General features: G+C 36.1%; 1 protein-coding gene across 1 annotated transcript; it reads left to right on the top strand.

Moving 5' to 3' along the window:
• Nucleotides 1-5,395: 5,395 nt before the first annotated feature.
• On the top strand, nt 5,396-9,913 carry LOC127095884 (uncharacterized). The gene is made up of 3 exons (XM_051034511.1): nt 5,396-5,573; nt 6,119-6,749; nt 9,664-9,913. Exons 1-3 carry the CDS (start codon nt 5,396-5,398, stop codon nt 9,911-9,913), a joined length of 1,059 nt encoding a protein of 352 aa, XP_050890468.1.
• The last annotated feature ends 7,300 nt before the right edge of the window (nt 9,914-17,213 follow it).

The following is a 17,213-nucleotide window of genomic DNA, read 5'->3' as shown; positions in this document are numbered from 1 at the left end:
ACTCAGTTAACATTGCATATTCGTTACGAAACAAAATGCAATCGTTAGGACAAGCATGTATCTTATCATAGCTCATGCCAATAGAGCACAACATTTTTTTTGCCTCATAGGTTCGATTAGGAAGAACATTATCATCCGGTAGCATTTCTCTCATAAGGGCCAACAACTCTGTGAAACTTTTATCCGACCATCCATTACCCGCCTTTAAGTTGTACAACTTTAATACCGCAGAAAGTCTTGAGAATTTAGTGCAACCTTTGTACAACGGTTTCTCAGCATCGCTTACCATCCTCTCAAACATTTCAGGACAATCATGAAGATCTTCTTCCAGTGCTTCTACAATCTCTTCAACTCGATCACAATCGTATGTTTCCGTGTCTTTGTCGTATGAAGCATAGGTCGTACTACTTTTTCCACTCGATTCAACATTCTCGTTAATTTTCTCACCATGAAATATCCAACACTGATAACTTTGATCAATTCCATGCCTCAGCAAATGCGATTTCAATCCATGTGCGTCAACCTTACCAATATAACAACAACGCAAGCAAGGACAATGCATTCGTCTGGGGTTTTCAGCGTGTTGAACAGCATACTTAACGAATTCCAAAACCCCACTCTCGTACTCTTTGGTCATTCGATCGGCACAGATCCATGTTTTATCCATGGTTTTCCTACTTATTTAAGTAAACAATTAATCCAGACGAAAATACATAACTAAGGTAGTATCTTTGAACATTCAACTGGTCAAAACTATTATTCCATAGTAGTTTCAATGAACATTCAAATTGATTTCAAAATACATTCACCAAAATCCATTAACATCCTAAATAGTATTCACCTGTCACCAAACTTTGTAGCTTGTTCTTTTCAGACTAGCATGAGTTACTAAATTGATACACTAACTACTACTTTAACTCCTATTAGCATTTCAATAACTGATTTCAAAATACACTAATAAACCTTGTCCATTCAATATTAACTAACTTACTAACTTTATTTGCCAATTCAAACATGACTAACCAACTTTCCTAAATAACTAACTGAATCACATTTCAAATTTCATAACAGTCCTACTAACAAAACTGTTCTAATTAATCTCTAATTAATCTCTAACAGTCTCTGACACATAATTAACAGTTTCATAGCTAACTATCGAATCAACTCAACTAACAATCATATTATCAATAACCAACTAACTACTTTTCACTAACTTACTAACTTAACTAACATTTCAAACTAACACTTTAATTCCCTAAACACTAACTGATTCAACTTCAAAACCAACATTCAACCCTAAGGCAACAGAATAAACTTCAAAATCTCAAATTTGGGTCATTTTATATGACTGAGTTTTCACACATAATACAGAACCAACATTGGTGATACAGAAAAATATGACTGAGTTTTCAACAGAACCAACATTGGTGATACAGAAAAATACAGAAAAATATAAAATGGGGCAAGAGTTTTCACACATAATGTTCATCTATAACACATTATATAAAATCAAATATCACTCACAAACCATAAACATTCACATATGCAAGAATGAATACAATGTAGTCGAAACCTCTACTTCAACATGCATGTGGTACCAAAGTTATTTAGGGTTTGAGAAAGAGACTTACCAAAGAAATACGCGCCGCCGGTACAGTACTGAGAAGGAAGGGTTTGTTTCGCTGCCGGTATAGTGAGAAGAAATACGCGCCGCCGGTACCAAAGAAATACGCGCCGCCGGTTTGTTTCCAGAGAGAAATACGTGAGCACGGCCGCCGAGAGTGAGAAGGTAGGGCTTTTGTGGAAATGGCGTAAGTTTTTGAGGTGACTGAAGAAGAGGGAAAACAAAAGAACAGAACACGAAAGCGCTTTGTGGTCTGAAATTTTATTTTAATAAGACCTTAGAAAGCGCTTTTGTGTAAAGCGCTTTCTAAGGTATGCCTTAGACAGCGCTTTCCAAAAGCGCTTTCTAAACCCCCCCTTAGACAGCGCTTTTGGTTTTAATTTTTTTTTTAATTTAAAGACTTTAGACAGCGCTTTATTAAAAGCGCTGTCTAAGGTCTATATGTAAAAGCGCTTCCTAAAAGCGCTGTCTAAGGGGGGGTCTTAGACAGCGCTTTTAAAAAGCGCTGTCTAAGACCCCCCCTTAGACAGCGCTTTTAGTATTTTCTTGGAACATTTTCAGCGCTTTATTTTAATTTTAACCTTAGACAGCGCTTTCTGTTAAAAGCGCTGTCTAAGATGCGCTGTTAAAAGCGCTTTTTGGCGTAGTGCCGACAACAACCATCTGAACCACCTACCCTCCAACAACTACAAGAATCCATTAATAACCTCACTGCAGCCTTTTCCTCTTTCCGGAACACTCAAGACCAACGCCATGAGGATTATTTAGCTTCCATGGAATCTCTACAATCCCAAATTCCTGTCCAAGCCCAGATTTCTCCTAGCCAAGGCACCTCGCACACAGATCTCACGATGAAACCACCCAAGTTACGCCTCTTGCCTTTTGACGGCACAAACCCCCTCGATTGGGTCTTCCAAGCTAACCAGTTTTTCGCTCACTACGCCATTCCCCACCACCAACGATTAGCTCACGTTGCCGGCTACATGACTGGTGACGCCCTTGGTTGGTACCAATGGATGTTCAACAATCACCTCCTTTCAACATGGGAGGCGTTCACACGAGCTTTGGAGGTTCGTTTTGGACCCTCTGCTTACGACAACCATCAACAAGCCCTTTTCAAACTCAAACAAACAGCATCAGTTGCTGACTATCAACGGGATTTCGAACGTCTTTGTAATAGGGTAACAGGTCTATCACCTTTGGCTATCACTGACTGTTTTGTCTCAGGTTTAAAATTCCATATCCAAAATGAACTTGTTGTCCATCAACCTACATCCATTTCCCAGGCCATAGGCCTTGCAAAGCTCATTGAATCCAAAACCTCTGTCACACGGCCTTTCCAAGCTACTACATCTAAATATCCAAAACCCCCGCTTCTACCCACTCCCCCGCATCAATTACCCCAACGTAACACACTCCCTCAAACCCCTTTTCCTATTAAGCGATTGAATCCCACAGAGATGCAACAAAGACGCACACAAGGATTGTGTTTTAACTGTGATGAGCGATTTCATCCTGGCCACCGCTGTAAATCCAAACAATTCTTGTTACTCCTGGATACCGATGACTCCACACCGTCAGATGCTAATTTATGTGCTCTCATTACACAAACAGACCTAGTCCCATTACTCGAATCCCAAACAGATCCTGATATTACTCAACACGACACAAATGTCACCATTACAAAACCACTTAACATTGAACCAACACTATTCCAATTGTCCCTCCAAGCTGCCACTGGCCACCCCTCCCCCCGCACCTTACGCTTCACTGCATCCATTCATGGCCACCACATTACAGTTTTGGTCGATTCAGGCAGCTCCCATAACATCATTCAACCGCGCGTAGCCTCTTTCTTACACCTCTCTATCCAACCCTTGTCATCTTTTTCAGTGATGGTAGGTAACGGTGATCACTTACATTGCACAGGTCTTTGCAAAGAGACCCCTTTAATGGTTGACCAACATCTTTTCACGGTTTCCCTTTACGTTCTTCCTATCCAAGGGGCTGATGTGGTTCTTGGGGTTCAATGGTTGCAAACTTTAGGGCCATTTGTCTCTGATTTTAGTGTTCCTTCTATGTAGTTTTATCACAATGATGCTCTCCTCACCATCACTGGTTCTAAACCTAACACCCTAACACAAGCTTCTGCCCACCAACTACACCGCATGCTACAAACTAATGCCATCGCAACCTTTCACTCTATTTCCATGGTCCCCACCCATCCCACACATATTTCACCACCACAAAGCACCGATCCTTTAACAGATGCACAACTCATTCAAACCTTTCACCCTGACATACAACCTATCCTTAATAACTACCTTCCCATTTTCTCAAAACCACAAGGTTTACCACCTTCAAGATATCATGACCATCACATTCACCTCCAACCCAATGCTACTCCTATCAACATTAAACCATACTGATACCCCCACTATCAAAAAGAAACCATGACCAACCTTATTAAAGAAATGTTGCAAGATGGGATAATCCAACCTAGCACGAGCCCATATTCCTCACCCGTCCTACTAGTGAAAAAAAAAGATGGTTCCTGGCGGTTTTGCGTAGATTATAGGGCTCTTAACAACATCACCATCAAGGACCGTTTCCCCATACCAACCATTGATGAGCTCTTAGATGAGTTACATGGAGCAACCTATTTCTCCAAAATTGATTTAAGGTCCGGTTACCACCAAATTCGTTTAGTTCCGGAAGATTTTCACAAAACTGGTTTTCGCACGTTTGACGGCCACTGTGAATTTCTAGTGATGCCTTTCGGCTTATCTAACGCCCCCTCAACCTTCCAAGCCGCCATGAATGACCTCCTTCGACCCTACCTCCGCAAATTCACCCTCGTCTTCTTTGACGACATCTTAATCTACAGCCCCACATGGGAATTACACCTCACTCACATCAACCAAGTCCTAGCTTTACTTGCTACCCACCAATTCTATGCTAAACTATCCAAATGCCAATTTGGGGTCCTTTCTATTGACTATTTAGGACACCTGATTTCAGCAAATGGTGTACAAGCTGATCCTTCAAAAATTCAGGCCATGATCTCTTGGCCTCCACCTAAAAACATTACTGCACTTAGGGCTTTCCTGGGACTTACAGGATTCTACCGTCGTTTTGTCTTGAATTACGCATCTATTGCCAGCCCTCTCACAGATTTACTGAAAGCTAATTCATTCAAATGGACAGACGAAGCAGTTGTAGCTTTTGACACTCTCAAAGAAGCAATGATCAAACTACCTACACTTACCTTACCTGATTTCTCCCAACCCTTCGAAGTCACGACTGATGCATCCACCACAGCAATTGGCGCTGTTCTGTCCCAAAACTCCCGACCCATCGCTTTTTTCAGCAAAAAGCTGAACGCCCGTCTTTCTGCCGCATCCACATATGTGCGAGAGTTATATGGCCTAACTGAAGCAATAAAAAAATGGAGACAATATTTGTTAGGATCCACTTTTAAGATCTTCACAGATCATAAGAGTTTGAAATGTCTCATGACACAAACAATCCAAACCCCAGAGCAACAAAAGTGGTTAACTAAACTTGTGGGTTATAACTATGAAATTCATTACAAACCTGGAAAAGACAATGTTGTCGCCGACGCATTATCTCGAGTAACTGAGCCACCAATTGAGGAAATCTGTGCAGCTATTAGTTCCCTTTCTTCCCTTTAATTTCTCAATTACAATCTTTTTTTTTACTAACCCTGCAGGTCAGAATCTAATCAGGAAAGCACAAGAAGACACCAAAATGAGGCAACATTTTTCTCACAAATCAGACCTACTCTACTTCAAAGATAGACTGTTTATACCTGAAGAAACAGGGCTTCGATTGGAAATTCTACAAGAATTCCATGCTTCACCTTTAGGCGGCCACTCCGGTATTCAAGCTACCTTGGCGCGTGTATCAGCATCCTTCTATTGGCCGGGTATGCACCGAGATGTCAAACAATTCGTCAATCGCTGCACCACTTGCCAACACAATAAATACAACACCCATGCCCCTTACGGTTTACTCCAACCGTTACCGTTACCTCAACAAGTTTGGGATGACATCTCCATGGATTTCATCACCAACCTTCCCCATCGCACCATAAAACCACCATCTGGGTCATTGTTGATCGCCTCACCAAATTTGCCCATTTTATTTCGCTACCTGCAAGTTTCACTGCTGCCTCACTAGCTCCAATTTTCATTTCTGAGATCTACAAACTCCATGGGGCACCCAAAACAATTGTTAGTGACAGAGACCGTATATTTGTCAGTCAGTTTTGGCGCTCCTTGTTCAAACACCTGGGAACCACACTTTCTTTCAGTAGCTCTTACCATCCTCAAACCGACGGACAAACCGAAGTTGTAAATCGCTGTTTGGAGACATACCTGCGTTGTTTTGTGAGCGACGAACCACAACTTTGGGTTCGCTTCCTTTCACTTGCGGAATTTTGGTATAACACTGCTTTTCACTCTGCGATAGGTATGACTCCGTTCGAAGCCCTCTACGGTCGCAAACCACCCACCTTGGTTCCATACACCACTGGGAAATCCAAAATCAACACCTTGGATGAATTACTTCACAACAAAGCTCGCATCCTCCGTCTGCTCAAAGAAAACCTCACCAAAGCCAGAAATCGTATGGTTCAACAAGTAAACCTCCATCGAAAGGACAAACAATTTGAAGTTGATCAATGGGTTTTCTTAAAATTACAACCTTACCGACAAAGTTCTGTCCAACATCGACCCTCACAGAAGCTAGCAAAGCGATACTACGGCCCTTTCCGCATCCGTCGACGCATTGGTCCAGTAGCTTATGAGCTGGAGCTTCCAGTTTCCTCCCGGATCCACCCTGTTTTCCATGTGTCTCTCCTCAAGCTTTGTCACGGCCAACCCGTTACTCAGGTCTCCCCCCTTCCCGATCCGGTAGCTTTTCCGCCTCAAGAACTGACCCCAATTGCTGTGCTAGCTCACAAACCTTTGCATGGTGAAATCAAAGAAGTACTGATTCAATGGGACGGCATTCCAATTTCCGAAGCAACTTGGGAACAGAAGTCACTGTTTCAAGCAAAGTACCCTCACTTTAATCTTGAGGACAAGATTTGTCTCAATGGGTACGGTAATGTTACAAACCAAATGGGTCCCAACAACACAAACAAAGGAAAAAATGAAATAGACAACAGCAACTCCAATATTGTGCCAAGAGAAAGGCCCAAAAGATCAGCCCAAATGCCCATTAGGTTCAGAATGTGAACAAATATCTTGTGGTGATAAGTTTGTGAGCTGTCATAGTACTATCTCCAGCCTTTATTACCGTTAGTACCTGGCAATATTTAGGATAAGAATAATTTAGTTTCTCTTCTTCAAATGTAGTAGATGCTGACAAGTGTCTATAGATCCTATAATTAAGGCACAATTGTATTCTTTGCAGTCTATTTAAGGACACAAAAAGTAATGAAAAAGCAGAAAATTATTATCCCAAAATCTATCTTTCCTCTCAGACTTTCCCTGACACAAGGGAATTTAATTCCTGCATATTTTCCTTAACACTACGATACATAATAAATTCAGAAATACATATCAAAAGAATAATGTAATTGGCACACCAAAACCTAAACATAAAGCATATTCATAACAATAATATAACACTAAAACTAAATCATATGCATATCCATTACAACAATATAATATTTAACAACAAAAAACACAATGAGCTATGAACCAAGAATAATATGAACACTTAAATATATGTCCATTGTGATTGTATTTTTCTAACGGGGTTGACAGAGTTTCAAAATCGCAATGAAATCATTGACAATCAGCCATGAAAAGTAATGATATATACAATTAAAAAAAAAGACATAAAAGCAATGAACATCATCCATGAAAAGTAATGTATCGTACTTCGAAGAAGAGGAACAAACCAATTGAATAAAGATGGTGAACACAAAATGAAGATGATGAAATTTTTCGTTCCAAATGAATGAAGATGGTGAAGATGAAGAGTTCACAATCGCCGTTGTTTGGTTCGCTTAGGGCATCTTACGAAGGAAATAAAGAATTTGTTTTGTTTTAATTGACAATAAAGCCCTCCACCACGGTTGATAAGAACAACCATAGTGAAATATAGAACATGTTACCACATTGGATAAATAGAATCGTAGTTAAACTTTTTTCAATTTATGTTTAAATTATGAATTTAAGGGACACATGCTTTTTTTTAATAGGAAAAATGGAAAAATGTTGGTGTTGGAAGTCAAAGCTCGTAACACTTAATTTTTTATCACCACAGTTGTTTCACACAACCGTGATAAATTTTTTTCTAATAAAATAAAATAAAAATCAGGCGCTTCAAATTTGAGATATTACAACGATGGACTTAACGAATGTAGTAAAATAATATTAGCAAATGTATTTTTATACTAGTGATCTCTATGCTTTTCCACTTCATGGGAGACAATCCGTTCCCATCACATTTACAGAAAAAAAATATTCCACTATTTTTTTAAAACCAATTTAAAATATTCCAAATACATTTTTGTATTTAAATATTTCCACTAGTAACACTATATATTCCAATACTTTTAAGTTATTTGGTCAATTTATTTCAATTAAATTTTTTATGTATTAATATAAAATGTGAAGTGGATCTAATTAGAAATTTGGATGGGTGGAATGGATATTTATAAAATTATAGGTGAGGTGTTTAAACAATTGGCAAGTGTGTTTTTTATCTGTACTAATATGGTTATTTAGAAATCATGTTGTTTAAATTAGTGGAAATTTCCATTAAGCAACCAAAAAGAACTGATTCTATCAAACTCTATTTTATAAAAAAACAATTCTATCAAAATATGAGAATCGATTGTTTCCACCGCATAACCAAACAAGACATAATGAAACCGAAGATCGTAAAATATCATAATCATGGTGGCCAACTGAGTTTCCAAACACACAACCAGTGACATGGTTACTATAACATATAACTAATATGACTAGTCAAAATATAAATAAAAATGAAAAAATTAAAATAGTGTAACTGCCATTGTTATTTATTCCAAAGATTAGTTACATGGTTAGGAACATAGAGATACCTGATGAAGTTGTTTATGGATAAGAAATTCATACTTCTACGGCTCCAAAACCCATATGTCTAAAGTTCAATTCCCTTATTCTAGGTATCAATCCCGAAGTTGCATGAAGGTTAATGGAATGAAACCTTAGAAGTATTGATTTCGAATTTTTACTCAACCATGGAAGAGGAACTCCAAATTTCTGCAACCAGAAAAATAAAATCATCTTGGAACAGAAAAATTGATCTCAATGAAATGAATAATAGAAAAATTAAGTAGAGAAATGAAATGAAAACTTAAGTAGTGAAATGGAAGTCAAAGTTTCTTATTGGGCCAATGAAATGACAAATTTTTAACCAATGCAATGGAACAAATTAAATATAATATCATATCATTTCAAATTATTGTAAAGCAATCAACATCAAAAAGTCATCAACAAGTTGCAAGTGACAAATTTGAATTGTTGAATATAAATAATAATATATTAATGATTAAAAATATCATTTTTTTTATGGTGGGGAAAGAACCATGATCCATGCTAAATGCCACCTACTAACCATAAAAGAAAACAATAAGAAACAATTATACCGAAATGAACAGTTATGGGTAGAATCACTCAACAAACTTTAAAGTAACATCTATTTGTAAACCAAAGTTAGAAGGGCTCTAGGAATAAAAATCTACAAATTATTCAATACAACACTGCTAAGTAAATAGGTTTGGAGAATTCTTTCAAATTCCAGTTCAGTATGGTACTCTTTGTTAGAATTTAAATATGTAGACATTGAAGTTCTGATTCTCGATCATTAATGGAGTGTAAATTGTAGAAAATACTCAATTTGGTGGTGTGATCTTAGGCTTTCCTTCGGAAAAAGGGGGAAGATGCTACTTAGTTTGGAAATAGTGTATCTTGTAAATTGGGAAATGGTTAAGACATAGAATTTTGGAATGATAGGTGGTGTGGGGCATTTTCTATGAAGCTTTTGTTTCCATACGTCTTCGAAGTTGCTCAGGTTACTAGGCTCAAGGTGGATGCGTCATGCCCATGGATTAATGGAATGTGGGATTCGAATTTTGGTTTCATTGCAGGTTTGAGTATTGTTATTGCTGGTAGCGCTTGGGAGGAGCTTGGTCATATTCTTATAAGTGTGAGTCCTAATCTAGAATCAGTAGACTCATTTGTTTGGTGGAGAGGTGCTATATGATTCTCTTCAAAATTGACATATGCTAGATTGGTAGACATTGGACTTATTAGCTCTCATTTGGAAGAAGACAAGATTAATGCCTTTAAGTTGTTATGGAATGCTAATGACCCCAACAACATTCAAGTTTTTGCTTGGAGATTGCTTATGAACATGCTCCAAACAAGGGACAAGCTTGTGAAGCATGATGTATTGACGAGACAACACAATCTTATGTGTCCTCTTTGCCTGGGTCCTGAGGAAGCACACCTTCAACGTTTCCTCCTATGTCATGTTGCTGCAATTGTTTGGCAGGGTATCCAGAGTTGGATAGGGCTGAGTATATTATTCCATTGGGATTTGTTGGCGGGTAACCTGTTGGGTAGTAGGAAATGATGTTCTTTTAAAAGGAGGTCTTAAAGGAATTGTGTTATCTAAATCTTTGGAGTGGGATTTCTTAGATGCTAGATCTAAAGGGCCAATTGGAATTTATTAAAATGTTTGATTAAAGAATCCATTATTTTTTATATTAAGTAGTTTGGTTGGTTCATTTGTAGGCTCAGTTGGATTGTAATTTCCTTGTTGTATTTCGGTTGATCACTCCTTGTGCTTTCTTTGAATACAATATATTTGTTTATAAATAAATAGAATAGTCGACAATAACAAATATAACAATATATGAATACTGATAAAACTATTTAAGGAACTTTCAAGAGAAACAATCGTAAGACATATACCATTATTAGAAAAGGTTAGGCATTTAGGGCACATAAAATCAACATTGAATTCTTTTCCTTTGAGGAAGAACACAACTACCATTCATCAAACGTATAAATTCATTCACATGAAAAATTAATAGAATATGTGTGACTCGTGATAAAACAAATTCTAGTTTTCATGTTGTTGTCGCCGCTAGCAGTAGCTTAAGGTGGATTGAACTTAAGGACCAAGTTAGTTTTACTGAGCTCAAAGGTGGACACTATTGTACTTGCTAAAAAAGTACGGATGCGTGGTACCTCTATGTTGGAAGGGGTGACCAGAGACTTTAAGGATTTTTGGTGGTTTAGGGCAAGCTCATGGTGGTGAGAGATTCTATTTTAAGGGTGTTTTTGATGTATATAGAGCATGCTCACATTAGGTGAGAAGCGTCAAATATGGGGTATTTTTTGTGTGTTTAGAGTGATCCCCTTCAACCCTAAGGTCTAGGTATTTATAGAGGCATATGCGTATGGGTTGATGGAAGTTACTTCCGCTCCACTATTAGATCATTGGAAAGAAGGGGTCATTCCTCCTTAAATCATGGGGAAGGTGGTTTCTTCTCTTTGACTGACTCTCTTCAAGTAGTCATTATGGGCCCACATCACCACCCATTCTTATTAGGTGAGTAGACAATGGACCCAATAGAGTGGCTTGTTACTCAAATCCAGACGGCCTTGTGGCCCATTTCGAACGACCATATGACTTATTTGTGCGACCTTTAGCTTTGTAGGGTAGTTCACCATTTTTTTGGGGATATATATATATATATATATATATATATATATATTATATATATATATATATATATATATATATATATATAATATATATTATATAATATATATATATATATATATATATATATATATATATATATAACAGTTAAACACACACAAAATCGGAAAATTTAAAACTTGTTTAAGTTTACCCTCAAAACTACATTACTTACTTACATATTAACAAAACAATGCTTATACACAAATCATATTATTCTTCTAAGAGAATACTTTAAATCTCCTTCTGCTTAACCATACCCAGTATCTGCATAATTATAAGAAAACAAACTATGTGGGGTGAGAATTATATATAACATCCCAATCATTTAATTAAAAAATTTAATTAATGAATTTATCTTATTTGAGATTTAGGGAAAATTTAGGGGTTAATTGGCAATAAGTTGAAATCTGACATTGGCGATTTTGCAAATAAGTAGAAATATTGCAGTTGCAATTTTTTAATTAAACAAAAATATGCCAGTGATAGTTTTCTGAATAAGTGGAAATTTAACAGTGACATTCTCGTAAATATGTGCAAAAACACATTAAATATGAGAAACCTTTTCCATTTGAATCAAATCAAAAAATTTCGTCTTCACCCTCAATGTTGGCCTAACAAACACATATCCATAACTCTAAAATTTCAATTTTTCAATTCACCGCCAAAATCGACATCCAACTATATAAAATTCATTAGAAACATAAACCCATTAACATTGTAACCTTATAACTTTAGTTTTCTTCTTCATTTTTCTCAATTTATGCCCAACCCAAAATCTAAATTGCAAGATCTCATTTTCTTTATTACATGCAATCCATCCCTCGAGCTTTCATAAATTTGGGTGTTAGTAAAGATAAATATAAGTTTAGTAAACTATTTATCTTTCTTGTTTTTCTCTTTGGAAAAAATATTCAATTCTTACTTGACCCAAATTCATTTTCTTGTATCAATGGTTACATGTGCATCTTTTGCCTTTTTTATTGACCATGATGTGCAAAGGAGTAGGATACGTTAAAGGGTTCATGCATTAAGGCGGTTTGAAGGACTCATTGGATAAGATTTGGAAATTTCGACATTGGGTTCATCACTCATCAGCTTGACTATGTAAATTTTGGTTTTATTAGTTAGATTATAATGTTGTTTTGTAGTAGAGATATTTGACTAAACGGTTAAAATAATTAGGTCCTCCCCTTAGAAACCCTTATACCATGAGAAGTTTAGATTATGAGAATAAGTGATTATGTGAATATGGTCTATTTTGTTGTTAGGGTTTGTTTAGCATTTAATTAGAATGCCTATATCTCAATTTTATGATAATATATTTAGAACTTGGCTTGCACACGTTTCATAAAAGAAGTTATTTGTAATTATCGTGCATATACTAATCACATCAATTAAGTTTTACTAGTATTAATTTTAAAAAAATTACCCTTAGTCCTTATTAGTTTTAATTTCACCCTACCATTACATCTTATTCTATTCTTTGGATATTATCCTTCCTTACAACGTTCAAGTTCCTTAGTCATTAATAACTTTGATTCTCAACCAATCAACTACTGGCATTCTATAATACATGATTCCATAGCTTGATATTAATTTATTCCTTAAGAAAGGTTAGGCCTAATTTCATCACATTGGTTCTAGGAAGAATTAACTTACTTATACTAGTGGTTTGTTGCATAAGAAACCTATTTAGGACTTTTAAGAGGCCTTGAAATAAAACAAAAAATCACACTTGAGTCCCCAAATACTAATTGACTTAGAATCTAATTATTAAATTCCCTTTTCAGAAATTCCAATAAAATTGTGCCATAAATCTCCTAGGATCTCATTCTCTAATCGAATCAATATTTGATTAGAAAACGTTGTTATGTAATTGAAACCCTCTGACATGTTTTTCTTCATTGTCTTAGAAACCACTTTTATAAAAGGTTTTTCTTCTCAATAAACATGAGTATTATGCTTATTGTCTGCAACATCTTAACATATCTAATTCTTCAAAATCTCCATATCATGAATAACATTAAGATTTTTGCAAATCCTGGTGCAATTCTCTCAACCTTTATCTCTTTTTATTTCATTTATTTGTTCTTATTTTTGTTTCTTTTCTTATTGAAATGCTGATCATTGACTGGTGGTGATGAGTGCAGTCATTGATAAAGAAGGCTCAGAATTGAGGTTGCATCTGCAGAAGAATAATGAGGTCAATCACGCCAGCAATCATGTTGTCTTTCAATCTTTTCATTTGTAATATTTTCTTGTTTGTCAATGTATTGTTCAATTGTGAACTTGTTTGTTCTTGAACAATAATCATAATGAAATAAACGTGCATGATTTGATTAAATCCATTTGTGTTCACTCATATTTTATTTGTTAGTATCAAACTGTTGCTCAAGCAAAATCAAAAGAGAATGATGCATTTAAAAGTGTACAAGATTGTTTCATGTATGCTTTTGAATAAAATCGTGCTGATGATGTAAGGCATTGTTCAAATCCCTAAACACCAAAGATATAAGGAAGTTAATCCCTAGTCAACCCCTTTGGGCCTTGAAGTAGGAGTTTCTTTCTTTACACGCATAAAACCTCATGTTAAACCAGGGGCAGGGTAGTCTTCAGTTAGTTTGAACTTGCATTCAAATTTTAGAAGAAGAATATCCTATCAAGTGATCAATCATATCATATCCCTCAAAGAGGATGGAATCACAAAGTTGGAATGGTTATCCCTTACCAACAAAAGGAGTGAGATAGTCACGAACCTTACAACAAATCAAGAAAGCAATTTCACGGGATTTTCTCTAATACAAACGAAAGATGAAAAATCAAAAGCAAATCAAAAGCCCGCTAAGTCAAAAGCTTAAAAGCAAGATTGACTTAGGAAAAAATTAGGGCATCCCGGTGGACTGCGAATCCCAAAGGGCTAGTCTAGAAAAAAATAAGGGAAAGTAAAACAAAAGAAAAAAGAGGATCAATAACCAAATTGCTCAGTAAGAGAAAATCTATATGGTAGCAAATAAAAGCAGAAGGCATGTGACTGTCGCTTCAAATTCTCGTGGGTTCCTTAACCATCATTGATACTATTTAAAATCTTTTTCTGAAAGATGAATGCTTGCTTTAATCTAACTGAACATAGGACTGGAGAATATCACGGAGAATGGGTGGGTTAGAATAGGTTTTGAGCCTTATACCCTTTCTTTATGAAACCGTGAACCAGGCCACGTTACAACCCTCAAAAGACTTAATTGAAGCAGGGTTTATTTCAAAAGCATACTAGGGTAAGATCGCGTTAAGCTGACTCCTAAAGATTTACTTGTCAATTGTATTGATATTGATATGGCATGTTAATTACTGATTCATTCACTAGATGTCATAATCTTAGTGAACACACTTGAGTTTCAAAACTTGCATGAGCATGACATTACAATTATTATTTTCAAAATGAGCATTTTTACTTGCGGACATGCACTTGACATCAAGGAAGATCACACAATGGGAAGGTTGAACAGTTCTTATGATATCCCATAGCTCAGATCTCTTCAGAACTCAGTTAATCTGGGAAACCACACCGAGATTCTACAAATCTCTCTGAACCAGCCAAACATGGGCAAAGTTACTTCAAGGCTCATATTGGGACTGGCCACCCCAAGAGCACGGGAAGTCAACCACTCCCAAAAATGACTAATCAAGAGGATACAATTTTAAGACGTTGGGGCAAGCCAGTTTGAAATCTTTAGATGATAAGACTGCTTCATAGCTTGTGACTGGGTCAATTCACGCAAATACCCAACAGACTGGGGCAGAAGCAGGCTACGCAGATACAAGCTCTCTCCATATTTCAGACCAAGTTTAGAGGTATGACAACAACTGTTCAGCTTGAAGTAGGTGTTGGAGAATCACGTATATATGGCCCTTATCCTAGCCCAAAATTCCCACCGTCCGCAACATGAGCATCTGGTGTAACCAGTACACAAATCATTATCATGCATTAATCATGTCATTTCATTCATGCATATTATTCAGTTAGCATAGCATGAGGCCTTGCAAATGAGAAAAGCCAAAAGTCCAGTTCTTATTGGCATGTAAAAAAAATCCAATTTTTATTGGCACGCCCAAAGCCCATTCTTTGCTTGGTAAATCACAAAACTCAACTTTACGTGCATCATACATATAGTAATCCTCATTGAATTAGCATAGTATCTCTAAAATCGCGTGATTTATCCATCCAGATGGAATACTACGCGAAAATATATATGTATAATAAGTCATACATCACATTTGGCTTACATATCAGGTTTGTCTTTGCAACTGATCTATTTCCTCAACATGATATTCCAGTAAATCCCCAAGAGATAAAACTACAATAAAAAAGTACTAAAATTCATGGGTTAAGCCACTTAAAATTCAAGCCAAAAGTGACTCTTTGCCTTACATCCTAACTTGGTATTTTTGCTAAACTCCAACATCATTGGTCTTTAACTACCCTTAACTACCTATTTCTCCACAAGCCATCAATTTACCTAATTATCCTTAACTACCATAACTTCCAAACTAACACAAAACTTCCATACAAACACAAATCTCAACTTCCACTTTTTTCACTCAATCCTAGCCCACTCTTAACATTTAATCCAATGGTGGAAATTGATGATCCGCAACTAAGAATTAAATTAACTCCTAACTGTTGATAAACTAATTACTTGGATCATAATCCAAGGGTGATCATTCACCTACCAATTCTAGCCACTCTTAACATTTAATCCAATGGTGGAAATTGGTGATCCGCAACTAAGGATTAAATTAACTCCTAACCATTGATAAACTAATTACTTGGATCATAATCCAAGGGTGATCATTCATCTACCAACATCATTGGTCTTTAACTACCCTTAACTACATATTTCTCCACAAGCCATCCATTTACCTAATTATTCTTAACTACCATAACTTCCAAACTAACACAAAACTTCCATACAAACACAAATCTCAACTTCCACTTTTTTTACTCAATCCTAGCCACTCTTAACATTTAATTCAATGGTGGAAATTGGTGATCCGCAACTAAGAATTAAATTAACTCCTAACCGTTGATAAACTAATTACTTGGATCATAATCCAAGGGTGATCATTCACCTACCAATTCTATATAAACATGTTACTTTTCACATTTTGGGGTTAACTAACCTAACTTGAAAAATTCACAATTAATCATTATTTTTCTACCACTTTTTCTTCTCAATTTCTCTCTCAACATTCATCTTCTCCCTCACCCTCACTAAAGTTCATCTTCATCACCATTTAGAACTTCACATTGAAGTCATAAAATGGTGGAACTTAGCCACAATCCAATTTGAATAAATCATCAATCAACAATTCAAGTATTATCATTTATAATCATCATCTAAAGTTTATCAAGATTTATCAATAATTATCATCTGAGATTCATCAATTCAAGTTTATTCATCAGTATTTTACATTCATGATTCATGTTCTACATTTATTCATCATCAAGAATAATGATCAAATCTTGGAAGTTAATTGGATTAATGGAGATTATTCTAGAAGTATTTCGGGTTTCTTTTGGCGCTCTGATTTTCAATGCTAACCAGGAAAAATCTCCGCTCCGTCGGTAATCATTTATCTCTTCCACACCCTTGCCATGGATTATTGGATGTTTGTTGGTTGATTGATTTAAGCTACTATTTTAAATTTACTTATTAGATAATCACTTATTTTTGCATGGAACACATAAAATTAAAAATAATGTTTTTTTAAATCTTAACTATTTTAAACA

The sequence above is a fragment of the Lathyrus oleraceus genome, chromosome 6 (genome assembly GCF_024323335.1).
Source record: "Lathyrus oleraceus cultivar Zhongwan6 chromosome 6, CAAS_Psat_ZW6_1.0, whole genome shotgun sequence".
Classification (NCBI taxonomy): domain Eukaryota; kingdom Viridiplantae; phylum Streptophyta; class Magnoliopsida; order Fabales; family Fabaceae; genus Lathyrus; species Lathyrus oleraceus.
Note: the sequence above shows the minus strand (reverse complement) of the source record. Positions and strands in the feature narration are given on the sequence as shown.